Source organism: Limulus polyphemus, unplaced genomic scaffold (assembly GCF_000517525.1).
Source record: "Limulus polyphemus unplaced genomic scaffold, Limulus_polyphemus-2.1.2 Scaffold1263, whole genome shotgun sequence".
NCBI classification, from domain to species: domain Eukaryota; kingdom Metazoa; phylum Arthropoda; class Merostomata; order Xiphosura; family Limulidae; genus Limulus; species Limulus polyphemus.
Window position 1 is genome coordinate 257929 of NW_013666873.1, and position 24735 is coordinate 282663.

A 24735-nucleotide genomic window follows, 5' to 3' on the forward strand; every position below is an offset into this window, starting at 1 on the left:
GTGCCTTAACCATCTGGCCATGTCGGCCAAATGTTTATTAGTGAAAAATAGGGTAATATATTGCTGTTAGTGGAAAAAAGGATGGATGTCAATGAATAATAGGTTTTAAGGAAAACCCCTTGGTGACTAATCGGTAGGATTTAATGAGTACCCTGTACATATATTATGTTGCTGTTAGTGGAAAAAAGGATGGATGTCAATGAATAATAGGTTTTAAGGAAAACCCCTTGGTGACTAATCGGTAGGATTTAATGAGTACCCTGTACATATATTATGTTGCTGTCAGTGGAAAAAAGGATGGATGTCAATGAATAATAGGTTTTAAGGAAAAACCCCTTGGTGACTAATCGGTAGGATTTAATGAGAACCCTGTACATATATGAGAACCCTGTACATATATTAATCTTTAGATATCAGAATGTACTAAACCATATGTGTTAATAATAAATCTGTAAAGTGTAACTTACAGGTATTAAAAAGGGCTCTATATGTGTTAATGAGGGGCCCTATAAGAACTAATTTATAGAACTTAGTGAGTGTATATATTAACTTACAATATCAGAAATAACATAGAAATCAATATGTGAACTCCATATAGGAGTCACAAACTATGAGTAATTGCAACTAAATGGTAAATTTTGCATAAGTGCAATACGTGATTAGAGAAAATATAAATGAAAAGCGAATTAATTGTACAAAACTAGTATTCCATATTTGTAGTTAGTGGGGGGCTTCATACAGAAGCACTGATGGGCTGAATCAGGTGATGTCATAGTTCCAGGAAGTGGTACAAGAAGAGGCGTTGCAAGGGGAGGGGGTGACGACATAGTTCCTGTCTGTCTCATGTTGTTACTGAGGTTGAGGCTTCTGTAGATGGACTATGCTACTAAGGTACTATAGGCGGATGGTGTTACTAAGGTCAGTGCTCATTATGCCTCAATACGTGATTATATCATCAACTTTATAATTTTCATTTCACTAACAATCAAAGCTTCAAGACTGATATTTCATCTAATTTGCATATTATACCTTTTACAATTATAATAATCTATCTTGCGTAGTCCTGAAAATAGTAAGATGACATTATAGTGTGACTTACCAGAGGGTGTGTTGCTAGGGGCGGATAGTGTGACTAAGGTGTTATAGGCGGAACAAGGACAGTGTAGGATTATGAGGTCAGCAAACTGCATACAGACCTCAACATGTCTCAATTTATGTTTACTTTATCACTTCTACATATAATTTGTTTGAGAAGTTTTTATCACATATACCATTTCTCAGAATGAAACAATTGTAGTTTAAAGTATTGTATATAAAAAGTTAGGATAGCATTTGTTGACAATAAAATGTTCTTAACAAAATATTTCAGGTTTGTTGTTCATATTATTCCTCACAATAACGATGTTGCAACCCGATCTACATATCCGTTAAGGACATTTAAGTTATTTATAGTTTTCACTTTTATATTTAATTTGTCGTATTTTTTACAATTATTTGATGTTTCAAATGTAAAATACATATTCATAGCATTATTTCATTGGTTTTTGCTTTTATAATTAATATAACATATAATTATCTGTCCTGAAAAGTGAAAATTACCACACTTACTGTTTAACTCTAGTTTTTATCAGTATGGTCAACTTTATAGTTTTCAGTTTTTATAACATTCGGGACAGAACGTTGAGTTCTTGGAATAATTTGAATTTCGTATTTAACTTTATAAGTTAACCTAAATATTTGTTTTGTTAAAGTTTATTTTTAAAGGATTATATATATCACTTTACGTAAATAGTTATGTTTAACCATCATAGCTGTAGAAATTAAAACTAATATTTTTACCTTTCTGTAAATATTTTCACAAATCTTTAGGCATATGCTGACATATTTATACTAAAACTTATTGCATATAGGTGTTCTATCCACTTTTATCTGAGGGTCATTAACATTGAATGCAAAATGATAGAAAGGTCAATATCTGCACTCTTCAAATGGTGTGAACTCTTCAGTCCTATTGGATATTTAGTCTGACTCATCATAGTTGATGACAAACCAACTTTTTACTAAGAGAAGAGGCTAATGGGATTCAAAGTTTAAGTTAGGAGAAAAGAAAATTTTAGAAATCAAAAGTTGAACAACTCAAATATATTACATAATATGTGTTGATGTTTATGATTGTACATTCATTAGTAAAATATGAATATCATACTATGTTTATATTATACTTGATAGAAATGAATAAAAACTCTATAAGCCTGTAGGGTTTTTATTAATTTCTATCAAGACTACTTGAACCTATGTGTTTTTCTAACATCGTGAATGTACCACCACGTGAGGAACATGGACATATTTCAAGTAAATATACTATTTTATTTCCTAACATAGGCATTTTAGGTGATTCAATGCTTAAGTACCTACACGAACACTGAACCTTTATTAATGGACACCCAATCCTGTCAAAATCCATCACTGGAGTTGAAATAGATGATGCTATAGCTATGTCCAGTTCTTTTTCCGAATCTATCCGATTTCTGATAATTCACTTTGGTACTAAAGACCTGAAACAATCCGATAAGACTGCTGAAGTCTGTTTCTTAGAACTTGAAAACACAATAGCACATATATTCAGCCTCAGACCACACACACATTAAAATGGATATCTCTAGTGTAATATATAGACCTGTGAACAGACACACTTCCACTGGTTGAAACACACAAAACAGCACAATAGTTAAACAACTCAACAACAAAATTCAACGTTTTAATGAATTAACCAAAAAAGGGTTATAAGGTTTTATTCATTTCTATCAAGACTTTTTGAACCTACATGTTTTCTAACATCATGAATTTATATTATACTTAATATTGACTGTAATTGTTTTAATGTTCATTTCATACATAATAATCAACATAAATGTAATGTAATATCATCACAGACATCTATTTTCTACATAAGTTCAAAATATTTGATTAGCCTTTTGTGATAAATTAGACCCTGTGAACTAATTATTCACATTTCTAACAATTGTGTTTAAACATCTAATACAAGTCATCATATGTAGATTCTTATATAAAACTCATGTTTTATCACAGCCCAATATTTTTTAAGCTGATATCATTAATATATGTAAGTAAAATCACAAACTCTAAATAAGAAAAGTTTCATACATACTGAAATGTTTATTCACAAAACTTGAAGCATTAGATAGGGGATTATGATCGTACATCAACTGTTCAGATTTGTAGCTAATCATTCATAGTAAACTTGCAAGAAAGATCAGCCAATAGATTAATGTTGATGTGTATAATAAATATTAGAAGTGAGAAACTTTTTCATTAGTAGAAATGATATGTGTAATCATAGTTTTTCCATCATCTGGACAAATCCTCATTTTGAAAACATGATGCCAATTTCTCAGTATGCCTACAGCCCAATTTGACAATATTTGTAGAATATCCAAGTCGTTAGTCAAATAGAATAAATCACTGTAAATGAAAAGTTTCAAAGTTCTCTTGCTGAATAGAATAGGGAAAAAGTACTAAATTTTGTCAACCCCTGACAGGAACCAAGCCAACCTTCTATACCTTTGCTTGAGCTCTCTAACATACACGTGTTTGCTACATATACATGTATATAGTCATTAGAAAGAGCTCATTTTACACTATAATCCAACAATGGTTGTTTTGAAATTAGTGTACATTTGTCATCATCTGGTAGATGTTACTGGCTATAATACTGTTGGCTGCTTTGTCCATGATAACACTTACAGTTGTTTCTTACCTAAACAGTAAGAGAGACATTTAAAATGTATTTAGGTCATACGTTTATATCTTAGTTAATTATGTATTATTTATGTTTCAAAATCCATAATTGTAAGGTTGAATAAAATTTTCAACATTCATCATACTTTGTATCAGTTCTCAAGCCTTAAGATCTTGCGTGAAGGTAAGATAATTTTGCCGAAGGCTTATAAGCACATCTGCTGAAGATACTGTAATTACGCCCCAAGAGCACTTTTTTCCTTGCACTTTATGTTAATAATAATTCATACAGTTAGTGATATGATAGAAAAAATTAAAAATAGAATATAAACATTTACTTTAAAAAGTTTGATATTCATTTCGGAGGTTCTAGAGGTTACTCAAATAAAACTCGAAAACTGTAAGATGAAGAAAAGTATTTTTATGCTGAAAATGAAAATCACCTTGCACTCAAACTATTGAGCAACGAGCTCTCTCATGAGTAGCCTCAAACTATGATGTCACTCCTCCACTAGCAACAAGTCCTTAGCAGCGCTCCCTCTTGTGCCACTTCGTGAAACTATGACTTCATCGTCCCTCTCTCCTATTGCCTGAGACAACTAATCAGCGTGTGTGCCAGAAATAACCCACTAACTACTCATATTTGTATTAAAAAGGAGTACAACTTGCTTTTATGCCACCGTGTGCTTATCAATGTATGATGTATGTAAGTTTTTCATTTGTCCTATAATTACTCCACACAATTCAGCCAAGATGTGTGGTTATCTTTTGACCATCTCAATTTCCATATAAACTCATGCAACCTTAATGATGATAATACTGAGACTTTATACAGGCCTTGTTATGATTTGCACGTTTGTGATTAGGCTTTGTTCTTGAGAAAATGACGTGATGGATAAGAATACGCTTGTGTCTGCCAGCAGTCAAGGTGCCATGAATTTTATGTAGATTTCCACCACCATTAGCTGAGTTGCAGCCCATATTTATATTAGTTTCCTAGCATGCTACACAGTAGATTGTTGATCATAGTAATATTCTACTCTATGCCATCGAGCAATTTATCATTTATTGTTACCAAACATTTTAAATTTGAATTATTCTTTAATCAGCACCTTCCTCTACCTTTACTCGTTTTTTGTTTGAAGTATGATGCCCATTTCAGTCTTTTGGTTTATCTTTCTTAAGCAGTGGTGTTTAAGCAGCTATACATCCACATTTATACCTGATCTTACAGCTAGATTATGAGTAATATATCTAATGGATTGTTGTGTATCATGTAAAGAGCACATCCTGAGTTACTTGTCATCACTTTTGAAAACGTTGGACTTTGCACTGACCACTTTAATTATCAACAGTACTAGTTTCACGTACCCTCTTCAGATATTGCATACTGTTCTTACTGTATCTCCTCAATCTGTTTCCTACACGTTTGTCATGTGGCATTTCTGTCCTGAGAACCATGTTTGTATTCACCATTTTACTACAGAGAATAGTAAGGCTGCCTATAGTTGTATAGGCATTGTATAGACACTGTTTGATTGGTTGAATGACAACTATTTACAATGTAATCTATCAACACTGTACTCTGGTGCGGTTCATTTGTATACAATAAAGGAGAACAATGAACAATCCCATAATATTTGCACTTTATAGCTATTTTAATCAATTTTTCCATAATTATTTGCAATATCGAATATGTACTAAACTATATGTATTAGTGATGATCCTGTATGAATTAACTTATAGCTGATGAGGAACCATTGTAGTTGTTGATTAAGATATTGATGGCTGTAGAAAATATTATAGATTATTATTTTTTCTTCTATTTTAGGCATACCGTAATAAGAAAAATGGATTATTTTACATGCATGAGGTTACTTGTGTTGTTACCTAATCAGGTTTAAATATGTTCAGGTTCGTTAAAGATATTGATTGCTGGAAGTAGTGTACGTAGTTTTCTTGAATTTAGCATGTTTACTTTGACAAATAACGTGAGTGTAATATCAGTACATCTAAAGTGTAGTAGCTAATTTATTCTCTTGAAATCAGGTATACTGAACAAGAAAATCCACAGAAACAGTTTCGGTTTTATGTTTACGACGGCATATACAACGACTATATTGTGCCTTTTCGTTCGTTTTACTCAAAATGTTGTTACAGCGTGTTGCCTATTTACATTTCTGTTACATTTAACTCTCTATTGCGCATTGTAACGTACAGGTAACACATCTGTGTAAATGTTTCACATTTGTAGATGAATCCTCTTACTTTTAGGTAACAGTTTAAATAAATCATGGATGTATTTTTGTTGGTTCATCAATTTAACAATGTTACTTCTAGGTAACAGTTAAAATAAATCATGGATACATTTTTGTTGGTTCATCAATTTAACAATGCTACTTCTAGGTAACAGGTGAAATAAATCATGGATATATTTTTGTTGGTTCATCAATTTAACAATGTTACTTCTAGGTAACAGTTTAAATAAACCATGGATACATTTTTGTTGGTACATCAATTTCACAATGTTACTTCTAGGTATCAGTTTAAATAAACCATGGATACATTTTTGTTGGTACATCAATTTCACAATGTTACTTCTAGGTATCAGTTTAAATAAACCATGGATACATTTTTGTTGGTACATCAATTTCACAATGTTACTTCTAGGTAACAGTTTAAATAAATCATGGATATATTTTTGTTGGTTCATCAATTTAACAATGTTACTTCTAGGTAACAGTTTAAATAAATCATGAATATATTTTTGTTGGTTCATCAATTTAACAATGTTACTTCTAGGTAGTTTAATCTTTCATAACTTACCAAAATATATTTCACAAAAAAAATGTTTATTTTGTGTAATATAAACCTACTTAAGTAGGATATATTTAAAGAGAACATTTTTCCACTGTATTTTCATAAAGTGCGCAGTAGAGGGTTACAATAAGTATTTTGTGATGCTTAACGTTATCTTTTGTGTTTGCACCAAAGCTGTTACATACATTTCTTTTTTGTAATTGCTTTCCTTTTTTTCTTTCCTGTTCTTATATTTCCATTTTACGACTGACATGGTTTTACTACTCTTCTATAACTATTAATTTGCACTCTACACCTGCGTGGCTCTTTTAATCATTAAATGTTATTCTATCAAAACATCGGAAGCCCTAAACGTGGAAATATTTAGATTTGATCAACGGCCGATTCTGAAGCAAAGAATTAATCTGATATCATAATATAATTTATTTTGGTTTCATTAATTTAAGTTAAATGTTTAAACCAATAACAACAGGTAGCTTTGTTTTTCTATTGTAGAGGGCGCGGTTTGAACTTGTGATGGAACTCTGGATTTCGGAGTTGGCGAGGCGAGACTGAATCGGGATAATACTCCCCTCACTTTGAGCTATGGGTGCGTTATAAGAGTGATATAAATTCATTAGTGTGGGATGATGGGTGGTAGGGTACTGCTGACTGGCTGCCTTTTATCTACTTAGTAGTTCAAAATTAGGTACGACGGCAGAAAGCCTTAATAAGCTTTGCCATAGATACAAGATACGAATACTATTAGAGTTACTACCTCAGCCACCGAAGGTGGACGGAGATTATGTTTCACTCCTCTCTGTGTGTGTGTGTGTGTGTATGCTTGTTTCTCGAAAACGACTGAATGGATTTGGACGAAATTTCGTATAGATTTGGACTATGATTCAACATAGAAGTGATTTGTTTTTAGGTGGTCGAGGTTAAAGGTCAAGATCACAGCAAAGTCACGAAAATCCAAAGAATACTTATCTGTTAACATGGGGGACCGATTTTTCACACTATTTTTGCTCTATAACTCAGTCAAAAATGATCGGATTTTTATGAAAATTGGTGAAAATATGTAGAATATCGTTTCTCGTTGTCCTGTCAAAAATGGTGTCGATGGACATAGGGACATATTTTCGTATTTTGTTTGGGACCGAATATGATCAACGCTGTGTGTCAGCGGTATGCGCTCTACTGAGTATCCCTCTAGTTGTTGTTTTCTTTTATTATAAGGTATTGAAAACTCTGGATGTGGAAACGTCAAATGAGGTCAACGACAGATACTGGATAAAGAATTGATTTGACATAATAGTATTATTTCTTTGGTCACGTTAATTGAGCTTTAATTTAGACCAATAACAGGGTTAATGTGTCTGTTTTAGAGCGTCATTATAACTATTAAAAACAGTTGCCCTTCATCAAACCAAGTTAATATATTTTAGTACTTTTAAACCTGATCGCGAAACAAAACGTTAAATTCTAACATGAATTCATTTCAAGGATATTTCATAACCTCTCGAGAAGCTTCAGTCTGAGATGGTTATATTGACTTTTTCTTTTGTATTGATTATACACAAATAAGTACTGTTCTATGGTTATATGTTATATTAGAGTAAATATACTAGTGCATAAAATAGTTTATTCTTTTCAAACATTAATCTTAGTTATTTCATCGTATACTACATCAGCAATGTTTCAAATTACTGATGTACTTGTTCTCTGTAGTGCTGTGGTTTTTGACCCCCATTTTTTAACAGATATGCTAAGGTTTTAAAAAAACTTTATTTTTTTCTGAAAGTAGTTTATTAAATATTTCGTTTTATTTGTAGACCTATATTAAGAAACCTGAACACAGAGTTACGTTCAAAAGCGGAAGTAATTTAGTCACAGATGTTATTTACGTTTTGCATATTTCTGAACTCAAGGAGTTACCACATAAATTAAGAGGCAATAACCAGTTTATTAGCGATCCATCAACAACAAGAACAAGAAACTCAAAAACAAACTGTGTTCTTTATTGTTCAAAGAAGGCTCAGCTGGAAGAACGTGAGTTGTTCCACGGGCTTCGTCGTCCTCTTTAAGCGTACTTGCTAACAAATCAAAATATTATCTCCAGACGCACTCAAACAGCTCAACGAATCTTGTTGAACATTTCAAATTCAATTAGTTGTAAACCACATATAAAAGTGGATCCGATAATATTTTTGTATAAAGCATAATCAAACAAATTCAAATTGAAAATGACTATAAGTAATTTAAATCATTAAACTAGGTGAATTAATGGACGTTTATCATTATTGTCAAACTAAGCACGAGCCGACTTAAGGCATACGCACACTGTACTTTTTAAATACGATGTTTAATGAGGGAATATCTGTGATACATATAACCGTGATCTGCCTTTCTGATCGACGTGAATGCCTTTGAGTATGAAATTAAACAAAAAATTTCAACTCTAACTTAATTCCTTGTAGTTTTCCTTCTTGCAAACAGTAAAGATCATTTGTGAGTGAACACAAACTGCTACAGATCTGAGGCAGAAGCATACCGTAGATGTGAAAGCGGACATGTTGTTTATCACAACTTAAAACTTTATACTAGCATGTAATACATGGGGTGTTCCATTCGGTAATATTAGATGTATGTATATGTAAGAAAAATTAATAATTAACATTACAGATATACATTCAGAGTGTTTTAGCTTATCAGAGTTTTTGTACCTACGACTGACGAGTGACCCTGATGTCACGCAGCCGGATTCGTTTCACTTGTTTTTTTATGTTTTCTTGAGCTACGTAAACTAAATAGAACTGGAGTGTGAAGACTGAATATACAAATATATAAAATAGTTCCGTCATATTCTCTAATGAAACGAAAATTAAAACAGTATTTTTACCAAGTCAATAAATCAATAGGGGGGAAACCCCCTGTCATTAATGACTATTACCTTTTATACAACTATTTCCTCTTAGTTCTTATAAGACAAATTGAATTGGATGTTGGAAGTTTGACTTAACGCTTTGGACCGATTGAATTTTACGGATTGACTAAGATAACTTTAATGGAGCTATTTCTACCATTTTTAAGTGACTGTCCGCTATGACGTCGGTAGCAGTGACCTGCAATCAATCCACTATTCCACTTTCAAATTGATTATCCACGCATAACCCCTAATGGAATTACCAAGCTATTAAGTCTCCAATTTAATGTTTAATTACGGTAATCTGCATAAACCCAGCGAGGTGGGTTGCTATGGTGGCTCTAATGAACGTCATAGTGCTGTTAGTTGTACCATGTGAGTGTATATGTATTATTGTCAGGAACCGCGCCTGTCCAACGAAATCTATGTATTCATAATATGGGGAAAAGATTAACCCTGGTTGGTTGCCCTTCAGTCCTCCTTCAGAGGGGTTGGTGAAGCTGGGAGATTTTCGTCTCAGTTCTGCAGAGTTGGGTGCAGCTTGTAGTAAGGCCAGAAACTTAAGTTTAAAAGTCGCATTTTCTTACAAGATGGATCATTGCTGGTCCCTGGACACGATAGCAGGGTTGCAAAAACTCAAGATGATACTGGACAGTGGTTTTCAAATTATGTCTTTGGATGAAGGTAAGTTGAGGGTAACTTTGATAATCACAACAAACTGTTTATTTTCCAAAACCTAAAATACGAAGGAAAAAAACTGCCGTTTTGATACACGCAAGCTTTTGGTCAGTTTTAAAAAGTTAAGATAGCAGAACCTTACAGGCAATATAATAATGAGTAGTTATTCATCATATTACTAAAATACATTTAATAATCTATTTTAGCAGTGAGAATAGGTTTTTAAAAAAATGTTAAATCACATGTTATATGCATTTTTGATATGCTAGGCCTTTTTTCTGGTAACAGAAGCATCAGCTTATCAGTTCCCAGTTTACACATGAAAAATGCCTATAACTAGATAGACACCAGATATGTTTATTGTGTGTATAGAAGCTCGACATAAGTAAATAGACACCCAAGTTTGAAAGAACACCAGTTTATTGTTGAACCATACATAGCACGGGCAACATATGAGTGGGTTGATACTTTGTGGTACAGTCTTTTCAAAACAGCAATGAGCTTACACCTTGTGGACAAGACTAGCAATCCTGATATGCGGGATTGCAGCCCATTCCTAGCACATAACCTATATTAGAGAGTCCTTGGAATTGGTCGAGGATAGCCTACAGGTGATCAATGGGGTTCATGTCCGGTAATTAGCCAGGTTGTGTTAGTGTTCTAATGCCTTTATTCTCCAGCTCAGGGAGGATGTCTATTTAATTATGTCATTTCTTTGTATTTATTTTCCTTACACAACTTTTAAAACCAATCAGGCAGTGCTGTAATTTTGTTACATATAGCATCATAATGTTTTGCATTGTTACGGATAATACTGTAGTGATATGCATTGTTACACATAATACCGTAACATTATGCTTTGTTAGAGGTAATCATGTAGCATTGTCATAAATAACAGTCTCGTAGTTGTCTTTAGGACAAATCTTTGTACTATTCTATTAAAACTTTAAACTGTTTAGCTCTAGGTCCCTTTGTTTTTATATGCATTTTATAAAAAACAAAGGTGAATGAACCAAGTTTTACCAACTGGTTGGCCTATTAATTAATGACATATCAGAATATACCAAATATTTGACAAATTTCAAAAGGGCACTTCAACTACTATTGGAGTTAAATATAGGCCTTAATATTTGTACTAATAATATATTCTGTAATTTTGTAGATTTTGAAGTATATACAAAAAAATGTACTCGAGTTGAGTATTTATTTTAAATATGTATTTCTGTAATAGTATGTGGTTTGTTCTCAGCAAATGGTTCTTCAAGATATTTTATACTATATTAGCGATAATGGTTAAGAATGCACTAAGTAACAAAGCGGGGGTAGGAATTGTTGCACATCTTGTGAGGTGTTTCAAACTGGAGTCAGGTTAATCAGTTTTTGGCAGCCGCAAAGATAACTATAGTTATTAATACTGTCATCAAAACTCAGTCTCTGTAGTAGCAAGGAACATGAAAAACGAAAAAATCCAACATTAACATGAACACATGATTGAAAAGCAACGCAAAATATATTTCGAAATGTAAAAATATTGCATGTAGACAAAAACTAAAAAAAAAAAAGACATTTGGAATCATTAAGATTCAAAGAATTAAAGCCTAACATAATTAAAACATCACGAACACCTTTCTATTTGTAAGAAATTATTCACATAAATAAATGAAACAACAAGAACACCTTTCTATTTGTCAGAAGTTACTTACATAAATAAATAAAACACCAGAAACACCGTTCTATTACAATTACATATAACTTGAGTTGCAACTAGTATAAGATTCTTTGGTTGAATGCATACGAATTTATTTGTCCTTTGAAACTTGCATTGTGATCATGTTTCACTGTTAGGAACGACATGTTGCACACAAATAAATATACTATCCCACCTATAGCTGTTTTAGAAACTTTATATGTGAAACTGAAGAAAACTTACAGCTTTCTGTTCAGACCATAAATAGTAGATTTATTCAATGTTTCGTATCTTTTATCTTGCTTATTTAATATTGCAATAAAATGATTCATTTTCAACACTTCTTTTCCTAAGAATAACAGACGGTAATGATAAGTGCTAAAATAATATCAATAATATAATAAAACAATATCAAAAAAATAGAAGATCCAAAAAGGGTGAAAAATTAGAGTTAAATTTTAAAATAGAATATAATTATCGTTTTCAAATTCAGCGTTCATACCAAATTTATACGTTCACTTGTGGCTGAACTTGAGCTGTTCCAAGCTGTACGTAATGAATAATCATATGTAGTGAAGATAATGTATATTCTTCTTTCCACTGCGAATATATGATGTGATGTTAAGGTTTTGTCGAAAGGTAGGTTAAAGGTGTCAGAACAACAACAACAATAAAAACAAATGAAATATTTAAACCCCTTAATGTGAATATTTTTCTTCCCTGACCCGGCATGGCCAGTTGGCTAGGTCGCTTGACTTGCAATTTGAGGGTGATGGGAGTCGAATCCCCGTCCCACCCTTTCAACCGTGGGGGCGTTATAATGTGACGGTCAATCCTATTATTCGTTGGTAAAAAAGTAGCCCAAGAGTTGGCGGTGGATGGTGATGACTAGCTGCCTTCGCTCTGGTCTTATATTGATAAATTAGGGACGGCTAGCGCAGATAACCTTCGTGTAGCCTTTGGGCGAAATTCAAAACAAATCGATTTTTTCTTTCCTGAGCGAATATATGAGGTGGTGTTAAGGTTTTATCGAAAGGTAAGTTAAAGGTGTAATAAAAAGAGAAACGTATGAAATATTTAAACCATTGACGAAAATAGTTTAGATTAGGTTTAGAACTTTTCAGCGTCTTAGGAAAAACAAATACACTAAAAACACATACAACAAAATATGGAAAAGTATTTTTGAAACTGAAGGTATAATTTTTAATAGTAAGATACATACTAAACATATATTTAATTTTTTTCGAAGTTTTCAACGAGTTTCAACCTGAGCCTTTATGATATTTTTAACTTGATTTTACCGTATAGTACTTGCCCATCGGTTTTTAGTAAAATGATTATGAATACACCTTCTAGTACGATATTAAAATTAATCCACATTTATTAGAATTGTGTATATAATGAAGTAAAGTAGTGATCCAGAAGAATAACTTGTAAACACCTTACTTTGAGTTGTGATATTAAATGTTAATACGATTAGTACAGTAAAGTGTACTACTTGCCAGTTCATTAAAAAATACAATTACATCTTTATTCCATTATATGATTTTAACGCATTTAATTGATTCCCTTAAGTTATATAATGTTCCCGATACAACCTGTAAATTAAATTACTTTACCGAGCTTAAATTTTCCAAATTAAAGTTATCCAGGGAATTAGGCCTAAGAAATGTGACGAAGCATCATATTTTATCACATATGTTTTATTTCACAATTCTTTAGCCAGTAATTGCATATTTCGTATCAAAGGTGTTTAAATATATGTTTTCACATCTACCTTTCGCCTGCCACATGCCACTGTCTAAGAGGCCTTATCCATCATTTGTCTGTCACATGCCACAGTCCAGAAAGTTTTATCTATCTTTTGTCTATCACATATCCAGGAAGTATTATTTGCCACATGCCACAACCCAAAAGATCTTATCTATCTTCTGTCTATCACATGCCACTGTCCAGGGAGGCTTATCTATCTTTTGTTTGCCACATGCTACTCTCCAAGAAGCGTTATCCATCTTTTGTCTGCCACATGCCAATGTCCAAGGGGAATTATCAGCTAGACTGAACCTGGTGCATCTAAATTCCAATCTGGAATACTGTGATAAATATCATGATCAACTTAAACTGCTGTTTATCGCAATAATCTTAGTCGATCCATTATGTATTTAAACTCTGTTATATCACTGGCCATTGATTAGGAATAAAAAAAAAAGGCTTCTGCATTCTAACGAGATGTTTCTCACACTTGTTAAACCTAAAGCGTTTCGTGATTCGTTTTCTATAGGAATCACAACATTTCAAAGTTGTTAATTTTACGTCATACATTTAAAAGGAAGAAATAAACGAGCATACACAAATTTATCTGCTAGGTTTTCAATTCACCACTTGCTAAAGTATTGTGCAATTCTGTTCAGCCAGTTGATCAGGATTCCTGCACTTGAATAATAACTGGAAAGAAGTGCATAATGCTGAAATAAAATCCTGTTACTCTACTAGGAAATTGTTAATATTTTTATTGTCACCACAAAGATCGAGTTGTACTCGGTGATTTGCTACTTTGCTCTTCAAATGCTATTTTGTGCATTATTTTTGTATATTCAAGCTTGCTTATTTATTTTCTTCCTAAATTTCAGATTAAACAAATATTCGTTATCTTAAACTGGTTAAGTAATATCTCTCTGTGTTTATCAAACCTTTTTCGACCAGTCTTCCCTCTAGGGGCAATTAAACTCCCCTATGAATTCACCTGCAGGCGGAAGGCTTAAATTATATTCGTCGTGTTTCCATAGATCCTATATGGCTGAGGGGAATAATTATCTCAGCGGATCAATATCTGTGTCGATCGATGGATGAAGCCTGCTTTAACATCAAACAGAAATATGAAGATGTCCAAGTTTATTCTGTCTTACTGAAAACGAGCACTATGTTTCCATTTGCATTGCATTTACTTTAACATATACGCTACAGATTAATACCTAGGCACAACGCAGGACAACCAGGGTTTAACAGGACTACTTTGTATGATCTGCAGCATAATGTATGTAGTAATTCGGTTTCTTTACAGGCGATGTCATATTTTCTGAATGTTAATTTAAGGTGAATAATGATCTATGCCCGTTTTATGAATATGCTCTTATTACCTTATGATGTCCTGGAAAGATCGAGGCTATGATGTAAAATTCGCCTAAATACTTTTAATCTGCTTTATATTATTTCTTGAAGTTCAACTTTACAAACTGTTTGAGGATCGAACGTTCAAATCTAGTTGCGTTCTGCTATCCCCGTATAATTTTCTCTTCGCTGTTAACAGAAGCAACTCAGTTAAATAGTAGGACATTACGTTGCACTAAATCAGTTTTAAACTGTTTCCCCCGCTCATGTAACTTTAAACAAACGTAACATTCATCCTTCACCTTGCTATTTTCTTTGACATGAGATGTCGTATTACTCACTTAGTCTCTTCAAAATGAAGAGACTAAGTAAGTATTTCCAGTGTAGAATTAACTATAATTTAGTAAATCAGTCGATCGAATCTCACATAGCTCGGGCCCCCCAGTGGCACAGCGGTATGTCTACGGACTTACAACGCTAGAATCCGGGTTTCAATACCCGTTGTTGACAGAGCACAGATAGCCCAGGGTGTAGCTTTATGCTTAATTACAAATAAACAAACAAAGACATAGCTCGTGTATCTTCTGTATAACATATGACCCGGAAACGCAGGTGTCACCTTCAACAAGGTGACTGCCTTCCTAGAAGATGGATCAATAAAAAAAGGAAATTTTATATCAGGTTTTCACATTACATGAAATAGGATAGGTAAATGGGTTGTTCCTTCATTTAATGATAACTCAAACTGAAACATTGAATTTGCTATGTGTGATCATAAATAATATTCTTTGTTAGAGAATCTTATATCTTTGAAATATACAGTTAATTATAAACGTTTCCAACATAATCCTGTTTTGTTTTGTTTTTACAGGTGTTAAAGGTGCTACTCAAGGACTCAGTGGTGTAGGGCATGCAGTAGGACCATTGTTACATCACAATAGGTAAATGAAATTCCTCGTGGAAACAAACTTCCACCCTTTTTACGGTATTTTGAACAAGGTTCATTGTATTTGATCACTATTTCTCGTTGCTGTGGTGGCGATTAATAATCTTAATTCTTTTACCGTATTTCGAACAAGGTTCATTGTATTTAATCACTATTTCCCTTTGCTGTAGTGGCGATTAACAATATTAATTATTTTACCGTATTTAGAACAAGGTTCATTGTATTTAATCACTATTTCCCTTTGCTGTGGTGGCGATTAATAATCTTAATTCTTTTACCGTATTTCGAACAAGGTTTATTGTATTTAATCACTATTGCCCTTTGCTGTACTGGCGATTAATAATATTAATTCTTTTACCGTATTTAGAACAAGGTTCATAGAATTTAATCACTATTTCCCTTTGCTGTGGTGGCGATGATTAATCTTAATTTTTTTTACCGTATTTCGAACAAGGTTCGTTGTATTTAATCCCTATTTCCCTCTGCTGTGGTGGCGATTAATAGTCTCAATTGAAACTTATTGTGCTTCTTATTTTGACTGTTCGAATGCCACGAAGACTTCAAGGTCACATTCCATGGTATTCAAACATATCTCTCAGCTTTACATGACAACCAAATAGTATAATATTATTTTGTCTAATTACATAATCTTCCTTGCGGTGTAACTATTCTGTATACTTTTGTAACAAAAAATATGGTTATTATTAGATTTCTTGCGATCTTTCAAACTAACATATTGAGTGGCTCAGCGATAAGTTTTGACGCCAATTATGGACACAACACAGACACTCCCTTGAGTAGCTTTGCGCTTAACGATAAACAAGCAAACGACGAATGCCCATTTCTCGAAAATGTTAACCAACTTAATAGACATTCTGAAGTGTGACAACTCGGGAAATTAACAACTTTTTAAAACAATATTTGAATAAACAAAAATTTCGAGTACTTTTGAAGTGTGTTATATTTTTCATCCAAAGCAGGAAGATTGTTATAATTCTCTTCTGAAGCATCAAATTTTTTTTTGAAATTCATTAAGATAGATAACATATTTATCATAGTTTAGTTGCGTCCTATAAAGAGGGTTTTAACTCTTTAAGCGACGTTACCAGTTCCAACTATTACGAGAAAAAAAAAAGGTTTTTACATTAGAAGCATTTTTCTTAGAGGGTAGCCATCTTGTTAAGGGTTTAAAACAAAGTATATCTAATGTAGCAGGCATGTCTTATAGCACATAAATCTGTTACGTAATCAAAAACGTATTACACTCGATTTAATCCATCAACATTCCATTGTAATGAAAAAATAACTAATTGTACAAATGTTTTGCATTCTATCATGTTTTTCTTATAGGTCAGCAACGTTACATTTGTGCAAGTGAGAACAGTAATTTTCTGAATAAAATAATAATAATAATACAGTAAAATATGGACGTCTTTATTGTTCATGAAAGCCAGCAATCTAAATACAACACTGTTTTCACTGTCCCTGTGGGACTATCTGTGCAGAGCCTGCCGTTTTAATAGATGGCGTACAGATACTGGGAGTTGTTTCAGTAAAAATGGAATAAATTTGGTATGTTGTGTGTTTCCTTTGACATCACTGTTGCTATGGTAACCTTCCTTTCGTTGGAAGGCAGAGTTGCTTCTTACTAATTAGAGTGATTATCAACTTTATGTAACTTCCTTCCATGATGAGTTATGTAGAGAATACGGTTTCAAAATCTTCACGTGATCAAAATTTATTTCAAAGTATCTCGAACAAAATGGACATATGAGTTTTGTTTCAATAGTTTTAGCAAAACTAGTTATAAGCTGGATGAGTCACTCTAGTTGAACCACACACGATAACTTTGATCACACTTTCCACTGCTACAATACAAACCCACGTCACATTTAGGACTTTAGTCGGTACGGTTAATTGAACCGATAATCTCCTCGTAACCAGATTCAGTGTTACCTAGCAACGCCATAATTGAAATGAAAGGCACAGTTACGAATTATAATCATCCTAGAAATAAACTAAAAACTTTATATGCTGAGAGAGAAAATTTGTGTATATCGGGAAACATCAAACTAGTGTTAGTCGTATTTATAATAATGACTTAATAATGACATTATGACAGATTAAATGTCAACATACTCTCGTTTATAAATGTATCTATACCTCTACTTAATAACCCTATATGGGATTTTTTCAGCCTATCCAATTGCTCAAGAAGAGAGATCATTGTTTCAGAAGATTCGAAAGGTATTGGAAAGTCTTTGTCTGTACCATTTTTCATAGCAGTAATATATTGTTATTTTCTCTCCAACTGGATAATATCATTAAGTTAACTGTGACTCGGATATAAACTATTATCTATCTGTTTATCTATATACCTCTTTAAAAAGTTGTTGAAATTTATGTATTAAAACCTACAAATTTATTAATGAATTTAGTACTGACATTTTGTCAGGGGAAGACTAGTTTGATTCCCTCATCCACCTCCCACCCACCCACATATATATCTGTGTAGGTTTTTTTTTTTTTTTTATGTACACATATATATGTGTAATCTTGATGAAATGTTTACTTTTTAGTACTGTTTAGAATACGTCCATTACTCAGAATGGGTAGTTTTATCATGTACGTAAAATACAACTTAACTAGTGAAGTAGACCATAATTCAGTTTTCTGGTGATTATATGTACATTACGTACCACCTGTTTCATAAATGTATGTAACCTATGTGGTATATATATATATATATATAAGTTAATATTCGTAGTGTCAGGCCTAAAGTAAAAATATTTTCCTTGTTTTTTTTCAGCGATATCAAAGGCAGATTCAATTGTGAAGTAAGTATAAATTGTAATTTTGGTTATGTAAAAGTGCTATTGATATTTTACTACATTTCTATCCACCATTCGTATATCCCACTTAACCTAAATAGATTATAATGTTGGGTGAAACGTAGTGGCCATAATCTCGTTATAGCAATAACGTTAAATAAAAGTAGACAATATATACCACGACTCTCAATAAGGGCTTCAATTGTATGCTTTTGCCTTGCGTTTACATAACGCAGAACGGAAACTACGATCGATATTGAGGGTGTCCTCTCTCCATTTCTCGTTAAACATGTTACTTGTACCTTGTAGCGCTCAGGTTACCTGTTCACTTCATGCTAATTTGTTTGTAGAGTTTCTGCGGTTGGAGATGAGCTGAAAAAAAGTCCATGTGTGATTTTTCGATCTGTGTTGTTAACATAAACTCGCGCTTCTCTTCAGAATTACTAATATAATTATGATGTGTGTACGAACTTTTAGTTATGTAGATTTAGCAACTAACGCTATTGATATTTTGGTATTTTGGGCTAAACTAGTTTAATGAAAAATTGATTAGAGTTTTCTTTTTTAAAATTCACAGATGAACTTTTTTCTTTACACGCAACAAAATATAGCCTGAAGTAACTGGATGCTATTTGTTAATTTTTCTAACAGTAGCGCTATCTGGTGTAGCAAAACAGAACTGTTTATCAAGAAGATTGATTCAATGATTTACTTTTCTTCCCTTTAGATTTAGTCCATAGAACTGTATAAACATTTACATTCGTATATTACTAGTAAAATTTGCTGTTTTAATATAATCATGGCTATAAATCTGGGAGTTTCGTTTAATGTTTACCAGAAATAATAAACTGTTTAGTTGATTGTTCATGTAAGTTTCAATCTTGTTTTCATTTTAATAGTTAAACTACACTTTCTTCATGTGAGATGTATGATTTTTTCTCTTTGGCTAGATGTCCCACACCAGGGTGTACCGGTAGAGGTCATGTGAACAGTAGCAGAGCTTCACATCGTAGGTAAGATAGGGACGTTCTTTATATGAAGTTAATGTTGTGCTTTTTAATGTACAGAACACGTTTAATCGTATACTCTTTGAAGCTATTACTGAAGTCTTACTGGTTTTCTTATTATCAAGATAATACAATCAAATGGACCAAATCTGTAGTTAATTCATATATTAGACGTTGCTAAAGTAGTGTGAAAATTTTTTAGAGATTCCCAGTGGCACAGCGATAACTCTGTGGACTTATAACGCTAGAAACTGGGTTTCCTTGTACGTGGTGGGCACAACACAGACAGCCCATTGTGTAATTTTGTGCTTAATAACAAACAAACATTTCTTAGAATTCTACAGTGCTATTAGTTTGATTTGTTGCGTCTATGAAATAAAAAAACATTGTAATGTAAAATAACAGAAAAAAACATCAAAATAGGTAAATTATTGATTTTCCCATTTTATCTATGCTTTTAATATGCTACACATTTAATTCGTTTAAATTTTAAAGAAAAAACAACAACACATAGTTATAAATGATTAATTGCAGTGTATATTTTTAACGTTGTTCAAAGGGGTGCATCATTGTCACATATGATGCCCATTTGTTTCTGAACCAGACATAACTAATAAAAATTTGAGTTGTTCACATTCTAAGTACTCATATGTGTATAAAAGTGATCTTTTTTGGAAAAAAAAATATCGTCCCTTAAAGCTTATATAGTGTGGCGTTGCCATTAAAATGCAAAACCAGAGAAAATTGACACCCTTTTCAGAGTCATATCCTTACGTGGTACTCGTTGGAAATTTTAAAAAATCCAAAAGATCTCTGCTATTCACCAAGTAGGGTGAAGTATACACTGGACTGATACAAGGATACACAGTTCTATAACACATCAGGCAAGGCCCGAAACGAGTAAAAAGCACATTGAAATGGATGTTAGATATTTAAAATCAACTCTCTCGATATTCGAAGACGAATTGTGAAAAAAAAAAACTTTGTCAGATAAAATTTTAAGATGTGTAGTCTCAACAACACAGTAGGAATGCGGCCTTTGAAGAATAATAGCAGCAACAAGTCCCTTACTGCACAAAGAAAGTATAGCAAAGTGACTAGCTTTTGCGAAAGAACATGTATTGTACGTAGTCTTTGGAACAGTGGCACAGGATCCTTTGGATAGATGAGTCTAAATGTGAACCGTTTGGTTCCAATTGGTGGATATATGTTCGTCAAAGAGAGATTAAGAAAGAAGTGCCTTGTGCCAAGAGTCAAGAATGATAGTTTTCTGCGCAATATCTGTGAATGATGATGGCCATCTTCCAAGTGTTGATGGGATCATGAATCACCATAATTACCACACAATATTAGTTCATTACGCTTTGCGGCCCTGAAAATTGGGTTTCAATACACATGGTGAACACAACACAGACAGCTCATTGTGTAGCATTGTGCTTAACAAAAACCAAACAACAAATCAATCCGTCATGTTATACCCTCTGGAAAAAAGTTGATTGGGCAGAATTTCATATTACTAGAAAATAAAGACACCAAACACACTTTCAATAAAAGAAAGAACCCTCAGGATATCTCCAGTGAAAGGGAATGATCACCACAATGTCCAAACTTTAAACCCAGAGAACAAGCCTTGACAAATTTTCAATGAAAATTGAATAAAATTACACCAGAGACTTTGAAAACATTGGTAGGCATAATGCTACAAAGATGCCAACTGTGGCCACGATAAATATTTACAATAAAGAGCTATTTGTGTACTGATTGTATAGCAGTTTTGTGTAAAATCAATTAATTAACTACAAAAAACTACAAGATAAATTTTAAATTAAATTAATAGCTATGTGTATAAGCTAATAAAACGACAACTGTTGAGGTATTTTGCATATTTTGACACCAACACCTTTTTACTCTTCATTTATCTATTTCATTTGTAGCTACTGCAACTATTTTCCAATTACAGATACTGAAATAACACCGCGAAACCTTAACTTCATGATTAACATGTTTAAGCTTATCATTTCCGTGGCTTATGTCTGAAATGAAAGCCAAAAGGAGGCACATATGTTTTCTGAAATGAATTGCAAATATAATTTTTATTGGGATAAAGAAACAGAGCCAATATCTTTCTCAACTTGTTGTGGCTGTCAATTTATATTCTTTGTATTTAGTTAATTCTATTGAAGATATTTCATGTTTCATATGCTACATATTTCAGTATTTCTGGGTGTCCAATTGCCGCTGAGGAAAGGTTAGCATACAAAGGAAAGAGGTCTTTAATGATGAAGACACAATTAAAAAGAGATGGAGGTAAAAATACTCTCTCTCTATATATATATATATATATACATATATACAAACATTCAGAACAATCTTTGATTTAAATTTCTTACGTATAAAACGGAAAGTTGCTTTTAATGTCCAATAAAACTGTTGTATAGTTACGCCTTTATTGATAAATCTTTGATTGAGTGAGTTTGTGTTTCTCTTTTCAACAGTTGTGTTAGAAATTAGCTCAACCCTGATGACCGTTCTAGAAGATTAATGAAAGGGAATTATTTTGAGTAATATATGTATTTTCTTTTTCTTCGTACAAATGTATTGCCACGATACTCGCAAATCAGTATCACAATTCCGTCAAGCTTCATTTACCAATTTAACTGGAAATGTTAATTATGGCGAAATAGTGTAGCTAACTGTACATATAATCAGTTAAAAGTTACTCTTGTAGTACGTAACTTACTTTATTGAGGGCAACCTATAGTTTTAAGGCAGCTCGGAAGTGGAAATCTTATACCTCGTTTATTGTAATATAATGTCCTCAGGGTAAACGTGTTTTATATGTAGTTTTTATTACTTTTTTCCAGGAAGCATTCATGAAGATCCGAAGTATACTCAATTGATTTTTTTTAATATGGAGAAACTTGTATATACAGAGGGTTGAGTACGTTATATTAAAACTAGTTTGAATACGCAAAAAAGCAATCCATAAGACAGGTATCCACTGCCTACGTAACAGCATGTATTAGAACTACATTTTGACATTGTTAAGTAATACGATGCGATCGAAAACTGGTCGCTTTTCCGACTTAAAATATTCGTTCATATATTTAGATTATAAAGATTTAGAATTTCCAAGACGATGATATATCTTGTAGTTGGTGGCTTCAGAAAACGAAGTTATATAGATGAACTTGGTGGAACTGGACCATCGACAAAGAGACCTACAACAAGTCATACTCCAGGCATGGTAACCAAAGTATGGTATCTTATAACAGGTGAGATTTCATGAACAGAAAGGTCAGTGGCAAAAGCTGTCCCCATGTCCCAGACAACAGCGCGCAACATAATCAAAAAGGATCTATGTTTGTTAAAACGTGACAAGTTGTTTCTACAACATAACCATTCAACTGTTACATATATCAAGCTGCTGGAGAATGAATCAAGTATTCATGTTATTCCGTACAGAGATATACTGGTCAAATCGCCGAACATAACACCTGTGGATTTCTATGCTACTGGACTGTTGAAACGAGCAATGGAAAAATCTTTGTCTCCATTTACTAGATGGCTTATAGAAAGAATCAAGCATGAAGAGTTTGTTTGAACATGACAGCGTTATGACGGAGAGTTTTGGAGTGCAGGTCTGTTGCTAAGAGACACGGTATACAGATAGAACATGAACTGTAACAATGTGGTGATGCTCCGAAATCGATTCAATGTAGCGTACTCAACCTCTGCATTATATTTGCCATTAATACTGAAAAGTTATGGTATTATTTAAATGAACAAAAAGGCAATATGCAATGCAAAGTACCTTATTTATATTTTTTATTTATATTCAACGGATACTAAACTAATTACCATTTAGTTTCACTTGGTTTCGTTTTGTGCTGCAATTGACATATTGTTTAGGTGAAAATGAGTGAAGATGTAATTATAAATCCACATTAAACCATTTAATAAGGTTTAATCTATACGTTGATTGTTACTACGGCCAATAATTCTGTTTGCTGATAAAGCAGCAGTTAAAACAACATGATTTGTAAAAAATGTCTCTAAAGCCATAGTTTAAAGTAGACTCGATTCTTTACTGGTTACTACATGATATCTAGTAAACAGTGTAATATACAGACATAATGAAAACGATAAATTTAACAGAACGTTTATCAGAACTTAGCATTTCATTCCATGATTGTTTTCCGTTAAGCATTCCAGATTAACATAAACTCGTTTATATATATTTAGTCTTTATGAATATCAAATATAATGAAAATATTTGTTTGGTATCATACAAAAAAATGTTTGTTTCATCTTAATTAATCAATATAAAAAACTTTCTTGGGTGCTACCTAAAGAAGTAAAATCAATCCCGCTTAGATCACTGTTTCAATGTCAATATGGATATTGTAGTACGTTTTGAGCTGATAGAAATAGGAGAGAAGCTAATATGATTATATATCTTTCTCCCACAGAATTAACTTGTAACTCTTATAATCAGACTGTTTGCTACTCTAAAGACCCAGAGGTTAAGTATGACTTCTACGAAACTGGTTCGTCAGCTTACACAGCAAAAGAACTTGAAATGTATGGTAAGCAGCACAGCAATCTGGGCTTTTACAATAGACAGGGTTGGCTGAGACCGAATTATTTCGACGTGGAAAAAACAGAAGGATCGGTCAAACAAGAAACGGGTTTGAAGTAAGTTTCATATCTTCACATGTAGTGATTTATAGGTTACGGTTGATTAGGCATTCTTATATAGCTTCATGACTTGCCTTCCAACTTGATGTTAAAATCTTAAAAGTTTTTGTTGCGAGCTGTTATACCTAAAACGGCAATCTTCTTATCCTGTTTGGGTCTTCTTTCATTTGGAGTTTTTGAATTTAATACATTATATTTCCTCTTAATTTCGGATCAACAAAGCTAATTAATGCTCACTCAAACAAAATAAATGTCCATATATAGTATATATATATATATATATATATATATAT

The 24735-nt window shown here is 32.7% G+C and overlaps 1 protein-coding gene across 1 annotated transcript in view; it reads left to right on the forward strand.

The window, feature by feature from the left end:
- Positions 1–24735, forward strand: part of LOC111086625 — a gene marked incomplete at its 3' end in the record, with an annotated part of 194584 nt that overhangs the window by 141358 nt on the left and 28491 nt on the right. Inside the window, exons 3-8 of the mRNA XM_022390234.1 lie at positions 15829–15898; positions 18101–18150; positions 18713–18740; positions 19685–19747; positions 21957–22048; positions 24214–24439. Coding sequence (XP_022245942.1) covers positions 15829–15898; positions 18101–18150; positions 18713–18740; positions 19685–19747; positions 21957–22048; positions 24214–24439 — 529 coding nt within the window. The remainder of the gene's footprint in view (positions 1–15828; positions 15899–18100; positions 18151–18712; positions 18741–19684; positions 19748–21956; positions 22049–24213; positions 24440–24735) is intronic.